Source organism: Sinocyclocheilus anshuiensis, unplaced genomic scaffold, assembly GCF_001515605.1.
Source record: "Sinocyclocheilus anshuiensis isolate Anshui unplaced genomic scaffold, SAMN03320099.WGS_v1.1 scaffold1239, whole genome shotgun sequence".
Taxonomy (NCBI): domain Eukaryota; kingdom Metazoa; phylum Chordata; class Actinopteri; order Cypriniformes; family Cyprinidae; genus Sinocyclocheilus; species Sinocyclocheilus anshuiensis.
This window is the reverse complement of record NW_015540949.1, coordinates 1,452,538-1,469,514: the sequence shown is the minus strand read 5'-3', so window position 1 is coordinate 1,469,514 and position 16,977 is coordinate 1,452,538. Positions and strand designations below refer to the sequence as shown.

The following is a 16,977-nucleotide window of genomic DNA, read 5'->3' as shown; positions in this document are numbered from 1 at the left end:
TCGTTCACGAACGACATGTACCAGTTAGGTCATTTCGTTCACGAACGAGAAGATCTCTCTATCTCGTTCAGACCTGTTTTTTTTTTTACAGTCTATGGTTCAGACCATAGACTGTATAAAAACAGGTTCAGACTCTAAAGAAACTCGTTCAGTGAAAGGCGTATTCGTTCACTACATTCAACAAATCACATGCTCCGTCACATCTCAAACTCTAAGGCTATTGGCTCGAGGTTTAGTCATTCTTTGACAGGACGAAACAGTCCACAGAGCGACCCGGTTCACTGAACTGCGCATGCGCTGCCAATAGCGCCGCGCTGCTCTGGAGGGAGGAATTTCAGTGACAGTGAACGAGAAATATAATCAATGCATTACGTGAACGAGAACGATACGTTCACCTAAAATATTCGTTCAAAAAGAACGATTCGTTCACAAACGAAACATCACTAGCGTGACCAGGAAGCGGCACGTCATCACGCATCATCTGCACCATGGCGACGGGGACGCTGAGACCATTTATGTGCAGTTTCTCCATCATATTCCTGTTCAAACGAAACGTTTTTTTCTGCCAGCAGTTCTCTGTATCTTTTCAGCAGCCTTCGGATTGTGGTGTGGACAGTTATTTTGATATTTCGAGCTTGTCTTGTGTGAAATGTGGGCCGAATCAAGTCAGCAGCAAATCGGGTACGCTTAGCACAGATTAGTTTGCTTTGTTTTGACCAACCTAACCTGTAGATGATAGGCGTTGTACACTAAACAGCAGTCATTTGCTGATATATAGTCATGTTTATCGCTAATTTAACCTAGAGTGAGTATCTTCAGAGTGAATCAACTGCTTCCGCGCTAATAAAATTCTGCCTTTGCAGCTGCACATAGCACCATAGTAAACAAATAAATGTTTCAAATGGATGTAATTATAAACACGGAACTTTTATAATACACTTAATTGTAAACCAGCTTGTATGTTTATGTGTATTTCTGTCATATAGGACTGGCATGTGAGTGTCAGACTGGTTTCAGGGTGCTGGTCAGCAATGGGGCGTCCATCACGTGCCAGCAGTGTCCTGATGCTAATCAGGTTTTGTATTGAATTTAAATTATTAATTTAAGATCTTGTATTATTAATAATTAAGAATACTAATACTTTCATACATTTATATGATTACTCTCATTCATAGGGGGTCACCCAGGATGGCTATGGCTGTATCCGTTGTTCTGGAAGTGCAGGGGAGAATGGCAAGTGTCAGTGTCCTAAGGGAAGTGTGCTGGGTAAGTGCTTTTCATTTCAGTCGTATATAAATAAATATGATTCAGACGTAGGCTGTTTTTTTCTCCGAAATAAGCACTCAAATTGTTTGTGCACTCACAGAATTGTTTATGATTTTATGGCATGTCTGTATTGGTCAGTGGAGAGAGATGGGAATGGGAATCCATTAAATGAATCACGATGTGAAGCATGTAATGCAACAGAGCCCGCTTTTTCTGCCCCAGATAGAACAGGCAACAGGTAACTATGCTGTTTCTATCAATGCCACTGGATTTTCATGTTGATCTTCATGTCGCATAAAGTGATTCATTTTATTTGGACATGTGTATTCTTAGGTGTGTAAGATGCGAGGACTCCTTCATCAACTCATCTCAGTCTTGTGTTTGCGGTACTTCAAACGTACAGGTGAGAATCTCAGACATTTACATTGGCGGGCAAATGTTTATTCCAAACTTTTGACTGGTAGTGTATGCATATGTTTATGTGATGCATTGATAGTGATGATTGCGTTGCTCTGTTTACAGGCAGGTGGGATGTGCTTCCCTTCAAACGGTCTACCTACCTCAGTTGTCCCAAATGTCATCTTTAGCCAACTGGTAAGAATTCAAAGTTAACCTCATGAGTTGTGTTTGTGTACGTCTGTTAGCGTGCTGAGGTTTGTTGTCTTAAAGTGTGATGTATTTGTGTTACACAGGCCAACTCTGTCCTATCGGCATGGTTTTCAAACTTCATGTATTCTTCAGCAGCTGCCTGTTTGGTAAATTTCTACACACATGCACAAATTTGTTTAAAATTTTTACATGTCAGGCTTTGCTTTGGAACATATTTAAGTTTTGTTCATTTTGCTCTGTAGTTGTTCTCCAACCAGACAGCATGTCAGTCTCTGGGCAACATGTGTGTGATGAACATGCACTCCTTTAGCACCATCAACAATGATGCCTGTGGCCTCTACAACACAGTCTACAGAGCAACAGCTGCTCAGGGCAGCAGCCAGGACGTCTCCTACTGGTAACACGCATACAATTACTATATAGTACTTTATAGTGTTTACTATTGAACCCCTTTAAATAGTATAATTAGCTCAGTGTGTTGTGGCTCACGCTATTTTTTTCTCTTTTGAGAAAGAAGTCTCTCAAAGCTGGGGTTCCAGGTGTCAAAATTAGACTTTATTGGCAAACAACAAAGCCGAGATGTCCAGCTATACATCTGAAATCTTTGGTCTCAATGCTCTGTTTATATATCATTTTGTGAGTTTATTTTTTACCTCTAGCTGTCATCCACAGTTATATTTCATACATCAAGACTTTTTTTTTTAATTGTGGCAAACAAGCCTCCTATTATATTTGTAAAAAAAAAAAAACGTATCATATGACTCCCTATATGTTACTCTCGTGATTCTTATTTCAATACATATTTCAGGTTAACATATGACTCTCTATAGCCATTGTATGACTGTACACTTGGCATTGGTTAAAAAAGTACATGCTCTACAGGCAACCCCTGTCACATGACTTCCACTAACAGCAGCTCTGAAAATACATCTTTCTCGTGATACATCTTTCTTGTGATACAAGATAATATAGAAAACCACTGTAAGTGCAGATCTTAAGTCTATTTGCCATAATGATCAGCTGATTGTGCTTTATCCCTCTCATCAGAAGGGCAGTGGGGCCCTAGATTGGAACCCCAGGGTATTTAAAATAACCATAGGAGATCCGTCATGTGCAATGTTATATTATTAAATACAGTGTGACTCGTTCGAGATAAATTGTTTCCTGTCTCAGAAGTGATATGGGCAGACCTGATTTGATCTGATATTATATGATGTTGTTATGAAGTGTCTGTGTCTCTGTAAAGTATTTAAATTCTTAACTAATGGGCGCAAGAATCCTGTTTACTTGTATTTGTGACCCTCATAGACCCTCACTCTCATTTGTGACTCTAGGAGGGCAAACCTGCCTTGGCTCTACTATGGAGACCAGCTTGGGTTGGCATCACGGATTATACAGAATGAGCCGCTTCCTGTTGGATTCAGCTTTAAAGGGGCACAAAAGGTAAACACTTTTGACATCTAAACATCTTGTAAGCATAAGCATGCATGTAGTAATTTTTACAAACCTTCCTCTCACTTTCAGAACACTGACATCGAGCTGCAGGCTGCTGTTTACTCAGTGCGTGGGGAGTTTCTGAGATGGGAGAGCGTCGGTGGAGGAAACCTCCAGGTAGGCAGGCATTATCAATTTCTCTTCTGTCGTCAAATTCACAAATAATTATTTTTTCTTTTTTTTAAGATTTATTTTTGGCGTTTTACTTTTATTAAGATAGGATAGTGTAGATTAGACAGGAAGCAAAGTGGGAGAGAGAGAAGGGGGTGGGATTAGGAAAGGTCCTCGAGCCGGGATTCGAACGGCGTTATATGTCGACACACTGCCTACTATGCTGTCGTCGCCAATACAAATTCTTCTTAAGAATAAAATTATACTCAACTATTTTATTATTTTCTAACTTAAAAATAAGGTTAAGAATATTTTGTGTTCTTTAAAACTATTTAAAATACACATGACATTAAAATGTGATGCAGAGCTAAACTCCCGTCAAGTCAGTTGATACGATTGTTTATTTGAGGTGTTTTTCAGTGCGTTGATTAGCAAGTCTTTGGCTTAACCTATCATACAATGACATTCCTAAAAAAAATATTTAAGATTTTCTGCAGGTTTTTTTTTTTTTCAGAATTAGTAACATTTTTATTAATGTGCAAATATGCTTAATTAAATCCTCTATAGCTCTGTCCAGACACCCTTACCAGACAACAGTCTGCTTTCACGTTTGGGACAGCCTACAAGCAGAGTGTGAGTCTGACTTATCTTCTGTTGTTGTCCATATGTGTTCCATATTTAGCAATATGTTTCTCCATTTGGTCAATATACATGTTTTTATTTTCAGCTGAATATGTGGATGTATGTTCAAGTTTTTTTTCTTTTCTTAGTGTGTTCTCTCTGTGTCAGAGCTTTTGAATGGGTATCCAGAGCCTGTGTTCTATGACGTGTTCCTGGTCATTCAGAAGCCACAGGAGGACAAGCATCTTCTTGCAGTGCCTCTCCTAAATATCAACCAGCAGTTTAACGGGCAGTTCACTAATGAGGGTACAATATACAAACACATTTTTTGATCAAACACTTCCATATCATGTCCTTGCTGCTTTATCACCATGCTGACTTCTCTTGTGTCAGGATCTAACATGAATAACTGGTTACTGACCCGAAGGCTGATGCTTGTGGACACGTTGAGTGGAAGGCAAAACTCTTTGAGTGCTTCACCTGGGGTCATACGTGTGGCCTCTAACATTAAGATCGGGTAAGTACTACACACTCACAAACACATAAAGCACACATAGTGGGAGATCACACTAAGCTTGATGTCCTGCACTGAACAGGTTTCAGCTGGTGCCGAATACACAGAAGGGACAGGTGTACCCCCCTCTGATGACTGTGACTTACTCAGATATACCCGTCACTGACCCCACCACACAGACTGTTACAGTATGTCTCCAGCATATGTTAATGCAATTAATCAAAAAATCTTTTATTCTTTTGACAGATAGGATGCATGATGCAGTGTAAATGTAATAAATGCTAAATATTTTACACATTTTAAAGTGTTTATGTGATCAGCCAAACAGGTTAATTTCTGTTTTTATGTACATATCTACAGGTGTCATTCTCTCTTGAGTATACGATGGACCAGGAAGAAGCTCGGGTCAAAACTGATGTGAGTATGAACAACGAAAATCAGTTTTCTGTTTTATGTTGGTGAGCTTATTCATATGTGGATTCATATCCAGATTGCTCTTGGTGTGCTGGGTGGGGTGGCTGTTGTCCACTCTTTATTGAAGACAGCAAGCTGGAAAAGAAGAATCGCATCTCCTCTCATTGACCTGCAGGTGAAGGCTCACATTCAGAGATGATTATAAACAATTCACAACCCAGATGCATAATAATGTAATTTCTGTTTCAGACTATTATGACGTTTCTGGTGTTCTATGCTGGTGACCTGGCAAATGTTTTCTTCATCATCACAGTTGGAACAGGCCTCTACTGGCTCATATTCTTTAAGGTTTGCATTCATCATGTCTGTGAGTGGCAATGTCTAGTCTATTATGAATATGATTTAGCCTCACATGAGTCTTTTTTTTCTTCCTTTTTCTTTCTTTTGCTTTTCCTCTCAATATTTTCCAGACAGTGGAGGCAAGTCTATCACTTTTTCTGTTGTTAAATGTAGTCTCACCCACTCATCAGACATCAGTTTAGTATCTGTGTTTCTGTGAATTTCTTCCACTGTCCTGTCAAATGAGATTTATTTGCTAGGATGTGCAGTCTATACAGACCCTTTATTTTTTTGATGGAGCTCTTTAGGTCTAAAGGCCTGTTCGCATCAAGACAAGCGCTGTGCAACATTGCGTTTCTGACACCCACTTGTCACAGAAAGGAAGTCAAACAGTATTTACATGTTATCAAACTGTTTATACTCTGTTTGTGTGTGCCATCAAGTCATAGTTTTATATAATAGCTGTAGCTCTGGTCATGTGAACAAAAGCATGAATCTTATTCGTTCACCAATGTGAACACACCTTAAAACAGAAATTAAAACCTATAAAGAAAAGGCCTTTTGTATATCTCCAGGCCCAGCTATTTGTGTCTGTTTTGCTGCCATTACCAGCTCAGGAAGAGCGCTTTGTTGTTTATGTTGGCTGTGCCTTTGCTTTGAAGGTGAGTACAAATATGAATATTAGCTTATACGCTACAGGTTGCTTATTTAAGTATATGTCTGTCTTTTCCCTTCTTTAACCCAACTTTATTTTCTGTTACAGACTGTACAATTTCTTCATAAGCTCTTTGTTCAGCTGTCTGTGGATATTTTCTTCATAGACTGGGAAAGACCTCGTGGTAAAGCCAGTAAACATGTGGAGGGTAATTACAGTGTTTCTCTAATGTGCTTCTCAAATGCATGTTTCATAATACCGATACAAACTCTACACTTTTAATCCATTTTTTTATTTTTTTAATAACACATATACAGTATCTCACAGAAGTGAGTACACCCCTCACATTTTTGTAAATATTTTATTATATCTTTTCATGTGACAACACTGAAGAAATGACACTTTGCTACAATGTAAAGTAGTGAGTGTACAGCTTACAAAATAACTCAACATACAGCCATTAATGTCTTAACCGCTGGCCACAAGATATAATAAAATATTTACAAAAATGTGAGGGGTGTACTCACTTCTGTGAGATACTGTATATTCTATAATTATGTTGTAATGTGCTCAGGTTCTGGCGAAGCAAAAAGTCAAGCATCTTCTGTCAGTATCTGGAGAACATATTTTGTGGCCAATGAGTGGAATGAGATTCAGACCATTCGCAAGATCAACCCCACATTTCAGGTCATTGCTGTGCTTTTCTTTCTGGAGGTGAGGCCAACAACACACTATAGTTCTGTCCCAAAACATCTACAGTTTGCCTCAAAACCTATTTCCAAAATACTTAAAGAGCCACTTAAAGAGCATACTATCATGTTAATATGGACTGTATTAAAGGTGACATATCATGAAAATCTGACTTTTGACCTGTTTAAATGCTATAATCTACCAACCCAGAAAACCTAAAAAAGAACAACCCAGTAATTGTGTTTTGTAAGCCTTTCTCTGCAAGCTTGTGAAAAAACGAGCCATTTCCACCCACAGCGCAGCCATTGTGTTTTCACAAGAGACAACAGTGTACCATGCCATACCGCCATGCTAACTGTTCTGTGTTTGGCTGCACTGATGACATTTCCCAGCTGTTTACCTTCACAGACATAACTGAATGAATTTCTCGTGTGTATATGGCAGTTTAAACGCAATAAGACATTAAAGAGAAGTTAGTTTAGTACTCACATGCCATGTGACATTCGCTTTCTGTGCGCGTGCTTCGGATGTGTGCGCTCAGAAAACCGTAGGCCTATATCAGAAGTTTAAACTGATATGGCTTTAAAAGGCATGACTTCAGTGTGATATACATGAAAAAACAATACAAAACTGTTTTTTGTAGCAGACTATCTGAGATATGAGCTGTAAAGGCACAGTCCTATTCTGGAAAAGGGGGTGGGGAGCAGCTCATTTGCATTTAAAGAGACATGCACGAAAACAGCCTGTTTCTGCTTGCGCTCAAAATAGGCATTTTCAAAATGATATAATAAATGATCTATGGGCTATTTAGAGCTGAAACTTCACAGACACATTCTGTGGACTCCTAAAATGTATATTAATATTGTAAAAAGAAGCATAATAGATCTCCTTTAACAAATGTCGAATATTGTGCTTGCAGGTGGTGGGCTTCTCAAATTTGGCTTTAAGAGACCCCTCATCCAACCTGCGTCGGTCTCCTGAGGCATACACACCACCATACAGCCTCATACTCCGCTACGGTGTGGCTTCTGCAATGTGGCTCTGCATTGGCTTAATACAGGTGAGAACATGTATACTTCAAAACAAGCAGCCTGTCTATGTTTGTGTCACCTGTGCTGTTTCTCATGTTCCTTTTTGTGTCATTTTACCTTAGATGATATTCTTCACAGTATTCCATGAACGCTTTGTTGAAGACAAGATTCGCCAGTTTGTGGATCTGTGCTCAATCAGCAATGTAAGTATTAGGTTAGAAATCTTCTTTGCAAATAGACTATAATTCATAGACAATAAGTGTACAATTTTAGACCGTAACATACAGTATGTAATGGCTTAATGTTGCTTGATTTTTGTCTTTTCTTCTTTTGTATGTATGTGTATGTGTCTGGTAGATCTCAGTGCTGCTGCTGTCTCATCGATGTTTTGGCTACTACATTCATGGACGTTCTGTTCATGGTCATGCTGACACTAACATGGATGAAATGAATACAAACCTGAAGAGGGAGGCGGTAGGATGAATTTTGAGTCTTACATTTAATAATAAAAGTTTGAATGAGAACTCATTTTATTTTTATGCATTTTAGGAGAATCTGTGTGGCCAAAGGGGACTTTTGCCAAACTCAGACACTCAGACATTTCAGATTTCAATAACCAACCGCCTGCGAGCAAAATATGACCGGATAATTGAGCCAATCAACAGGGTATAAACACAAACATAAACACTTATATTTACTTATCTAAAAGAGGACATTACCATAGGCTTTCATTGTTTTTTAACAAAGCAAATAACGATAAAGAATATTTTATATTAAGAAATGTTATTACATACAAGAAAACTTTTTCCATTTTTAGAAAAACAATTTACTTGTTTTAATGAATCATTTTTACCTTTTGCCATGATTCCTGTTTTTGTCACATTTTGCTTACTTCTGAAGTCAATTTTTTCCCAGGGTATAGCAAAGTGATCTCCCACACAAATCACTCTTGGTAAAGGTGGCTAAAAATGTCTCTACCCCTACAGAGAAGTGGGCCCTCAAGGTTGGTGGATGCTTCAGCCAATCCATGTGAGCAGAGCACAAAAGCTTACCATACTATGAACCGATTCCTGGGCTCTGTCATTGATCATGTGAGAATTTCATTTCATTGATGCTTGTGATTTTTCCAGTAGTTTACTATGGTTGGTTTGTGTTTTGATTTGCTCATTCTGTTGTTTTCTAAGGCTCATCGTGAGATGGATTACATAGTGAAAGATAAGCTGCTATTTGAGAGACTTATCGGTATGGAGTTTATAGAGCCACTGGATAAAAGCATCTTCTATAATGGTAAAAAAACACTCTGCAAATCTCATCAAATCATTAGTGTTTTGAGTGATTGATTGATTGCATTTTTTGTGTTTATCTTCTCTCAGATGATTCTCACTCATTTGCTGATGTCCTCTTTTATGGTAATGAGGCTGTTCTGTTGATCTTTGACACCCTCTTTTTCTGTGTGGTGGATCTGAGCAGTCAGAACTTCATTCTCGCAGCTGTGTTAACATACCTCCAGCAGCTGGTTAGTATATGTGAATATGTGAATGGACTGGTTTAATTCGACGCTCTAGAGTTGATGTTTAAGATGAAGTTTTAATGTTCTCTCCTTCAGGTCTTCAGATTAATCCGAAATGGAATGGGCCGCAGGAACCTAGCAAGCAAAACTCTGGTTGACAAACGATTTCTCATCTAGTTTCTCTGCTTAATCTATCTGCTTTCTGTTGTCTTAATGGTGTTTCTTCTGATTTATGGCATGGCAGCCTTCAGATTTTTGTATTGTTTTTGTATAAAATTATTATTTGTGCAGTATTTTTGTACTTTCTATGCCAAGACAGTTCAGGATTTGATGTATAAATGTTTTGATATTGAAATATTTTTGAACCATTAAATCTGTTCTTGGTTTTTATGATGCATTTCCTGAGTAAATTTGATTCTACATATAGGCATAATAGTTTGCTTCGAGTTTTTTAGAAGTTCTTCAGAGCACACAAGTGATGGCTCGTACGTGTTCCTCATGTCAGTTCTGTATACGTAGATTTCTTGGAAATAATGTATGTCTGCAAATGTTTTTGATACTAGTTAAAAGTAAATTAATTCACAGGCCCCAGCAAGGATTGAACTCACGACCCCGGTTTTACAAGACCAGTGCTCTAAGCACTGAGCTATGGAGCCTCATCTGTTCTTGTGCTGCCCTTATTACCATATAAAAGGTACTGACAATCTTTCTGCATCTGTAAGGGGTGTATCTGGCATACCGGAAGGGAACACTAGTCATGTGAGCACCTATGCAGGACAGTCATGCATACGTACATCACAGATATCAAGTCAATCATATCACAAGAGGAGCAAGTTATGATGATTTGATTAAAGTTTACAAAGTCAAAAAATTGGCTATTCATTGTAATATGCTGATTTGGTGCTCAAGAATAATTTCTTATTATTATCAATGTTGAAAACAGTTGTGCTGCTTAATATTTTGTTTTACATCTTTTACACTGTCTCACCAGATTGGACAATAATTAGTCATTTCTTTGTTTGGTTGCAACCAATCTTGTGTCTGTTTTGCTACATTTGACTTCTTTCAGGATCATTGAACATCTGTGATGTGTCTTAGCTTTCATTTTTTGTTTACTCCCAGTTGAACACTTCATACCAGACTTGCTCCGTTCTCTTCTATTGTACCACTAGTCATCTATATCTGTCAACTTTTTTTTGATTACTACTCAAAAGTGTCTAGTAGGCCCCAGCAAGGATTGAATTCACAACCCTTGGTTTACAAGACCAGTGCTCTAGCCACTGAGCTATGGAGCCTCACCTGTTCTGTAACCATCCTCATTACCATATGAAAAGTACATATGAACAACCCTTCAAAGGGTGTGTCCAACATTTCCCTGTTGCTTTGATTGTTTGAAATTTAGGAGGAATGACAAACACGTGATTCATGTGTCACAAATGACATTCTTCTGTCTGCATAACTTCATTGTTTATCCAATCCTAGTGTTATAATTGTGCTATACAGATTGACAAAAAGAATTACAACAGATGTAGCTTTTTTCCACGTCAATGTTTTCATTTTTTCCTATATGCCTATGTTTTTTTGTATTCTTTTTAAAACTAACTGGATATTTAAAAAGTGAAAGTTTTTGTGATAATGTGAAAGATAATGTGCCTTTACTTTATATTAGATTTCACCTACATGTTTCCTAATAAGAGTAAACACACACAGATACACAGATGTAAATCAATGCAATGATACAAAATTAAAACAAAATTTATCCAAAACAGTGTTGCCTATATTCTGTGAAGTGCTTGAAATATCAGATCAGAAAGTTGCAGCACTTGTTTGCACTCACATGTAGGGTGAAGTTCTGCATATAGTCTGAAGACCTTGGTGTCTTTTGTAGTGTTGAACAATTATCAGATCTACAGGTGCATCTCACAAAAGGGTCTTGCTGCAGCTTGGCGCTTGCACTCTCAGATGTGCATTCCCAGACTTGCACTCTCAGACACTTGCACTTCCGCTAGCGACGTCACAGAATGCACATCTGAGAGTGCAAGCGCCAAACTGCAGCCAGACCCTTTTTTTTGTAACCTATTTCAAAAAGTGAAACTTTCATATATTCTAGATTCATTACATGTAAAGTACAACATGTCAAAAGGTTTTTTGTTTTAATTTTGATGATTGGAGCTTACAGCTTATGAAAGTCAAAAATCCAGTGTCTCAAAATATTAGAATATTTCCTAAGATCAATCATAAAAGGATTTGCAAAACAGAAACGTTCAAGTTCTTTAAAGTATGTTAATTTATGCACTCAATACTTGGTCGGGGCTTCTTTAGCACAAATTCCAGCATCAGTGAGGTGTGGCATGGAAGCGATCAGCCTGTGCATTGCTGAAGCACTATTGAGCCTTCAGCTCGTCTGTATTGTTGGATCGACTGTTTCTCATCTTTCTCTTGAAAATGTCCCATAGATTCCATATGGGGTTCAGATCAGGCATGTTGACTGGCCAGTCAAGCACAGTAATATCATGGTCAGCAAACCACTTGGAAGTGGTTTTGGTACTGTGGGCAGCTGCTAAAGTCCTGCTGGAAAAGGAAATCAGCATCTCCATAAAGCTTGTCAGCAGATGGAAGCATAAAGTGCTCCAAAATCTCCTGGTAGATGGCTGCATTGACTTTGGACTTGATAAAACACAATGGACCAACACCAGCAGACGTCACAGCACCCCAAATCATCACTGACTTTGGAAACTTCACACTGGACTTCATGCAGCTTGGATCTAGACTCCAGACCTTGATTTCCAAATGAAATGCAAAATTTACTTTGATCTGAAAAGAGGGCTTTGGACCACTGAGCAACAGTCCAGTTCTTTTTCTCCTTAGCCCAGGTATGATGCTTCTGACGTTGTTTCTGTTTCACAAGTGGCTTGCTTGGTAGCCCTTTTCCTGAAGACGTCTGAGCATGGTGACTCTTGATGCACTGACTCCAGCTTCAGTCCACTCCTCATGAAGTTCTCCCAAGTGTCTGAATCTGCTTTGATTGACAGTATTTTCAAGCTTGCGGTCATCCCTGTTGCTTGTGCACCTTTTCCTACCCAATTTCTTCCTTCCAGACCACTTTGCATTTAATATGCTTTGATACAGCACTCTGTGAACAGCCACCCCTTTCAGTAATGACCTTCTGTGACTTACCCTCTTTGTGGAGGGTGTCAATGATTGTCTTCTGGACCATTGCCAAGTCAGCAATCTTCCCCATTATTGTGGTTTCAAAGAACAAGAGATACCCGGAATTTATACTGTAGGGATGGTCATTTAATGAAACTCAAATGTAAATATTCTAATATTTTGAGATACTGGATTTTTGACTTTCATTAGCTGTAAGGTCTAATCATCAAAATTAAAACAAAAAAACTTTTTAAATATTTTACTTTACATGTAATGAATCCAGAATATGTGAAAGTTTCACTTTTTGAAATAAGTTACAAAAAAAAAGAACTTTTTCACGGTTTTATTTTTTTAGATGCACCTGTATTTGAACGATTCTGTTCTATCGACAATCATTTACGTCTGTAAACACTTTTGATATTGGTTCAAAAGCATCCTTTATGTATTAATCAGGCCCCAGCAAGGATCAAACTCGCGACGCCTGGTTTATAAGATCAGTGCTCTAACCACTGAGCTATGGAGCCTCACCTATGAAAGGTACTGGCACTGTGTGTCTCTGTAAGGGGTGTGTCTAGCTGTTGAGTTTCTTTTGTTTACACTATCAAACAATCATGTTTGCTTGGTTGCAACCAGTATTGGTTTTTGTGTCTGTTTTGTTTTAAGGGTCACTACATTTGACCTTGTTTAAAGATGACAAATAGGTGATTGCTTGTGATGTGATAACATGCTTCTCAGGCCTACCATATATTATGTATTTTATATATACCCTATATTATGTATTATCTAAATGTACTGAAATTTCCCATTCACAGAAAGCTATGAAAGTTGGAAAAAGATTTAAAAACAAAAGGAGCAAAAAAATCATCCAACTCATTTTTGGCTATTTTTATAAGATCTCTGATTTTCAATTATAAATAAAACCGAAATTAAATTTTCTCCTGTTATGGATTATGTAACTGTTCATTTGAGTTCTCAGTTTACAAAAGAACTTGCCTTGGTCACCAGTATGAGTGATTTGTTATTCCTTATATAAATTTGATCTATCTCTGACATGCATCATTATTGTCCTTCTGCCTGGACCACACTGCATCACCAATGTTTTCAATATCTTCTAATAAACAAAATAAGCAAGCTTGACCAAAATTTTGTGAAAGTAGTAGTGTAGCACAGTTCTTCAGCAGAGATGTTAGCGTGTCAGCCTTCAAAGAATCATAACACAAAGTTCTGTCTGTGGGACAGACCTTTATGTCTGAAAACAAATGTCACAAACAATAGATACATGGAGATCCTGCAATACACAAGACGAGTAGTTATCAAACTAATCTAATATGGATACGCTACAGGAACTTTCTGAGGAACACTGTCCCTTTGTTGTTCTAATTGTATGGACCAAGTAGTTCACACCTTTACAGACACAGACAGAGTTGACTGCATCACACGTCGTTAAAGCTGCGACAGAATGCATGAAGTGTCCAACATTCCACACATAGTTTTTTTGTTTGGTTAAAGTTTCAGTTTGGAATTTTTAGTGTGAGAACAGTCACACTATTTATACCACAAAATGGTGTAGACTAGTGCAAAAGTACACAATTTGAGACACGTATAATGTTTTAGATACATGTTGACATCACTAGATAGTGCTCCTGCGTGCCTGTCTCCTGTATGATTGCCTTTTGCACATCTGCAACCATTTTGCTGCTATTATATTGTATTTACAGTCACATTGTCTGCAAATTCTTCTTTATTCTTGCTTAAAAGTGTCTTTTAGACATCATTCAGGCCCCAGCAAGGATCAAACTGATGACCCCTGGTTTACAAGACCACAGACCAGTGCTCTAACCACTGAGCTATGGAGCCTCACCTGATACACTTGATACACCTACCCTACACCTAAACATACCCCTCACAGGAAACTTTGTGCATTTTTAGATTTCCTGAGGAACACTGTCACTTTGTTGTTCTAGATGTATGGACCAATTAGTTCACACCTTTACAGACACAGACAGAGTTGACTGTGTCACACGTCGTTAAAGCTGAATTGCTCCATTCCAGATTCTCCTTCTAACATTTTTTTGTTTCCAGCTGTTGCCCAGTGAATATATCCTCCTGAGACCCAGCTATGGAGTTTTTGCCTCTGTAGTGGACACTATATTTTAGTGAATTTCTCTGAGACCGTTTTAAGTCTGGATGTCCTGTACAGAGCACGTTCAGGGCTTTCCAGAGATACCAAATGATTGGATGTTTCACCATGACCACTCCCTCTCCTTGGTTTTTAAAAATAGCTGACATTAATTTAGTGATAAAATTGTACATCCTTATGGAAATATGATAATATTTTGTAATTATAATTTAAATCTGACAAATTTTTAAACTGTGTGTCATAAATCAACATCTCAGAAAAATGTACACTGTAGAGGACACCAGGACTTAAAGCATGTTTATTACACATATTGGTTTTATTTTTAGAAAAACTGAGTCCTGGTGTCCTCTACAGAGGACATAGCATAACTTATGAATAAAATATAATTTTTTAAAAATTTTATTTTACCATTTTTTTCTTATGCTCTAAACAATGTAATGACATGAAAAAATACTAAATTCACAAAGCTTTTTATTTCTGGTTCTCAGGAGGATATACCCAATTTTTTTCCTCCATACTTTTTGTTTTACACAATTAATGATGAGCCCTTTTAGCTTTTTTCAAATGGTGGGATCCTGTCAGTCAGTCTATTAAAAAAGAAAAAAAAAACTTTATTTGTAATTTTCCAGGACTGTCCAACAGAAAAGTTTAATAAATGATAGTTTGGAATATATGGCTCTCAGACCTTCCCATGTGAATCTCACGTTTATACACAGTCACAAAGGCCATGCAGCCTTCAACATGTTTCTGGCTCTCATAATACCCAGACTACTTCTACAAATGTAATATATAGGCTATAAGAAAAATATATATTTTTAAATTTAATATTTATTTATTTCTTTTAAAAACACTACTATATTTTGTCTGGGGTAGTAGTAATAATAAGAAGAAGACAACGTGAGAAAAGTGCCCGCATAGCTCTGAAAATGAATATAAAATGGAAGTGAATTCAACACTTACAACTAGGGTTGACACCCCCTCCCTTAAAATACGGAATCGTCCCGTATTTTAAGGTAAAATGATGCGTCCCATATCAAATCAATACAAAGGCCAACAAGCTGAATCAACAAATAAGTATTTTGCACCGTTTATAATGCTAATAGCAATTATAATGAAATTAATTTCATAAGTTAGAGAAGCTCATCTTGGCGTCTTTGTTTCCATCGTGTCAGTCAGTCTATTAAAAAAGAAAAAAAAAACTTTATTTGTAATTTTCCAGGACTGTCCAACAGAAAAGTTTAATAAATGATAGTTTGGAATATATGGCTCTCAGACCTTCCCATGTGAATCTCACGTTTATACACAGTCACAAAGGCCATGCAGCCTTCAACATGTTTCTGGCTCTCATAATACCCAGACTACTTCTACAAATGTAATATATAGGCTATAAGAAAAATATATATTTTTAAATTTAATATTTATTTATTTCTTTTAAAAACACTACTATATTTTGTCTGGGGTAGTAGTAATAATAAGAAGAAGACAACGTGAGAAAAGTGCCCGCATAGCTCTGAAAATGAATATAAAATGGAAGTGAATTCAACACTTACAACTAGGGTTGACACCCCCTCCCTTAAAATACGGAATCGTCCCGTATTTTAAGGTAAAATAATGCGTCCTGTATCAAATCAATACGGGACGCGATTTGTCCCGTATTTTACAAAGGCCAACAAGCTGAATCAACAAATAAGTATTTTGCACCGTTTATAATGCTAATAGCAATTATAATGAAATTGATTTCCTAAGAAGTTAGAGAAGCTCATCTTGGCGTCTTTGTTTCCATGGTGATGATGGAGTCTCCAGAACGCGCGCCGTTAAAGCCCTTTCACGCGAGCGCAGGATGCGCTAAACCTGCGCGGTTTAAAACATCGAGGAGCTCACGTCCGCCCTTTGAACACAGGGCTCTCCAGATGTAGAGCTGAACGGGAAAGTTATCAATGGGTCTGTCCAGTAACTAATGATGAACGCGCAGTTTGCAGAGAAGCATTTGCTCACGGTGGACTGTCTAACTTAAAGGGATAGTTCACCCGGTGTACATGTTAGGACATCCTCAGACCTCAGTCATTAAATGAAAAGGCGTCATGCCTCGGACTAAAAGGCTTCATTCATTGGACAAAACGGCATCGCGCGCCTCAGACTGAAAAGCTTCATCTCTCAGGAAAAACGACATCAGGTGTCAGGTCTCATACAATTAGGCATCAGACGAAACGGACTCAGACAAAAAGGCATCAGACGAAACGGATTCAGACAAAGGCATCAGACGAAACAGACTCAGACAAAAAGGCATCAGACGAAACGGATTCAGACAAAAAGGCATCAGACGAAACGGATTCAGACAAAGGCATCAGACGAAACAGACTCAGACAAAAAGGCATCAGACGAAAAGGACTCAGACAAAAAGGCATCAGACAAAAAGGCATCAGACGAAACGGA

General features: G+C 37.9%; 1 protein-coding gene and 1 non-coding gene across 3 annotated transcripts; one reads left to right on the top strand and one right to left on the bottom strand.

The window, feature by feature from the left end:
- The first annotated feature begins 285 nt into the window (after positions 1–285).
- tmem67 (transmembrane protein 67) lies at positions 286–9,649 on the top strand. 2 transcript variants are annotated; one of them, XM_016488071.1, is made up of 29 exons: positions 286–681; positions 987–1,075; positions 1,176–1,266; positions 1,405–1,504; positions 1,600–1,669; positions 1,789–1,860; positions 1,959–2,021; positions 2,118–2,272; positions 3,210–3,318; positions 3,400–3,486; positions 4,048–4,113; positions 4,251–4,407; positions 4,495–4,618; positions 4,698–4,803; positions 4,976–5,032; positions 5,106–5,204; positions 5,279–5,377; positions 5,500–5,508; positions 5,944–6,030; positions 6,132–6,231; positions 6,598–6,737; positions 7,633–7,773; positions 7,867–7,947; positions 8,102–8,218; positions 8,294–8,410; positions 8,731–8,835; positions 8,929–9,031; positions 9,118–9,260; positions 9,351–9,649. In XM_016488071.1, the coding sequence occupies exons 1-29, from the start codon at positions 489–491 to the stop codon at positions 9,429–9,431; spliced, it is 2,961 nt and encodes a 986-aa protein (XP_016343557.1). In that variant the 5' UTR covers positions 286–488; the 3' UTR covers positions 9,432–9,649. The 2 variants fall into 2 exon arrangements, with proteins under 2 accessions (XP_016343557.1, XP_016343558.1); XM_016488072.1 differs by lacking the exon at positions 5,500–5,508.
- A 3,206-nt stretch (positions 9,650–12,855) lies between these two features.
- Positions 12,856–12,928, bottom strand: trnai-uau (transfer RNA isoleucine (anticodon UAU)). Its single transcript has one exon. It is a non-coding gene; the product is annotated as a tRNA-Ile (tRNA).
- Positions 12,929–16,977: the final 4,049 nt, after the last annotated feature.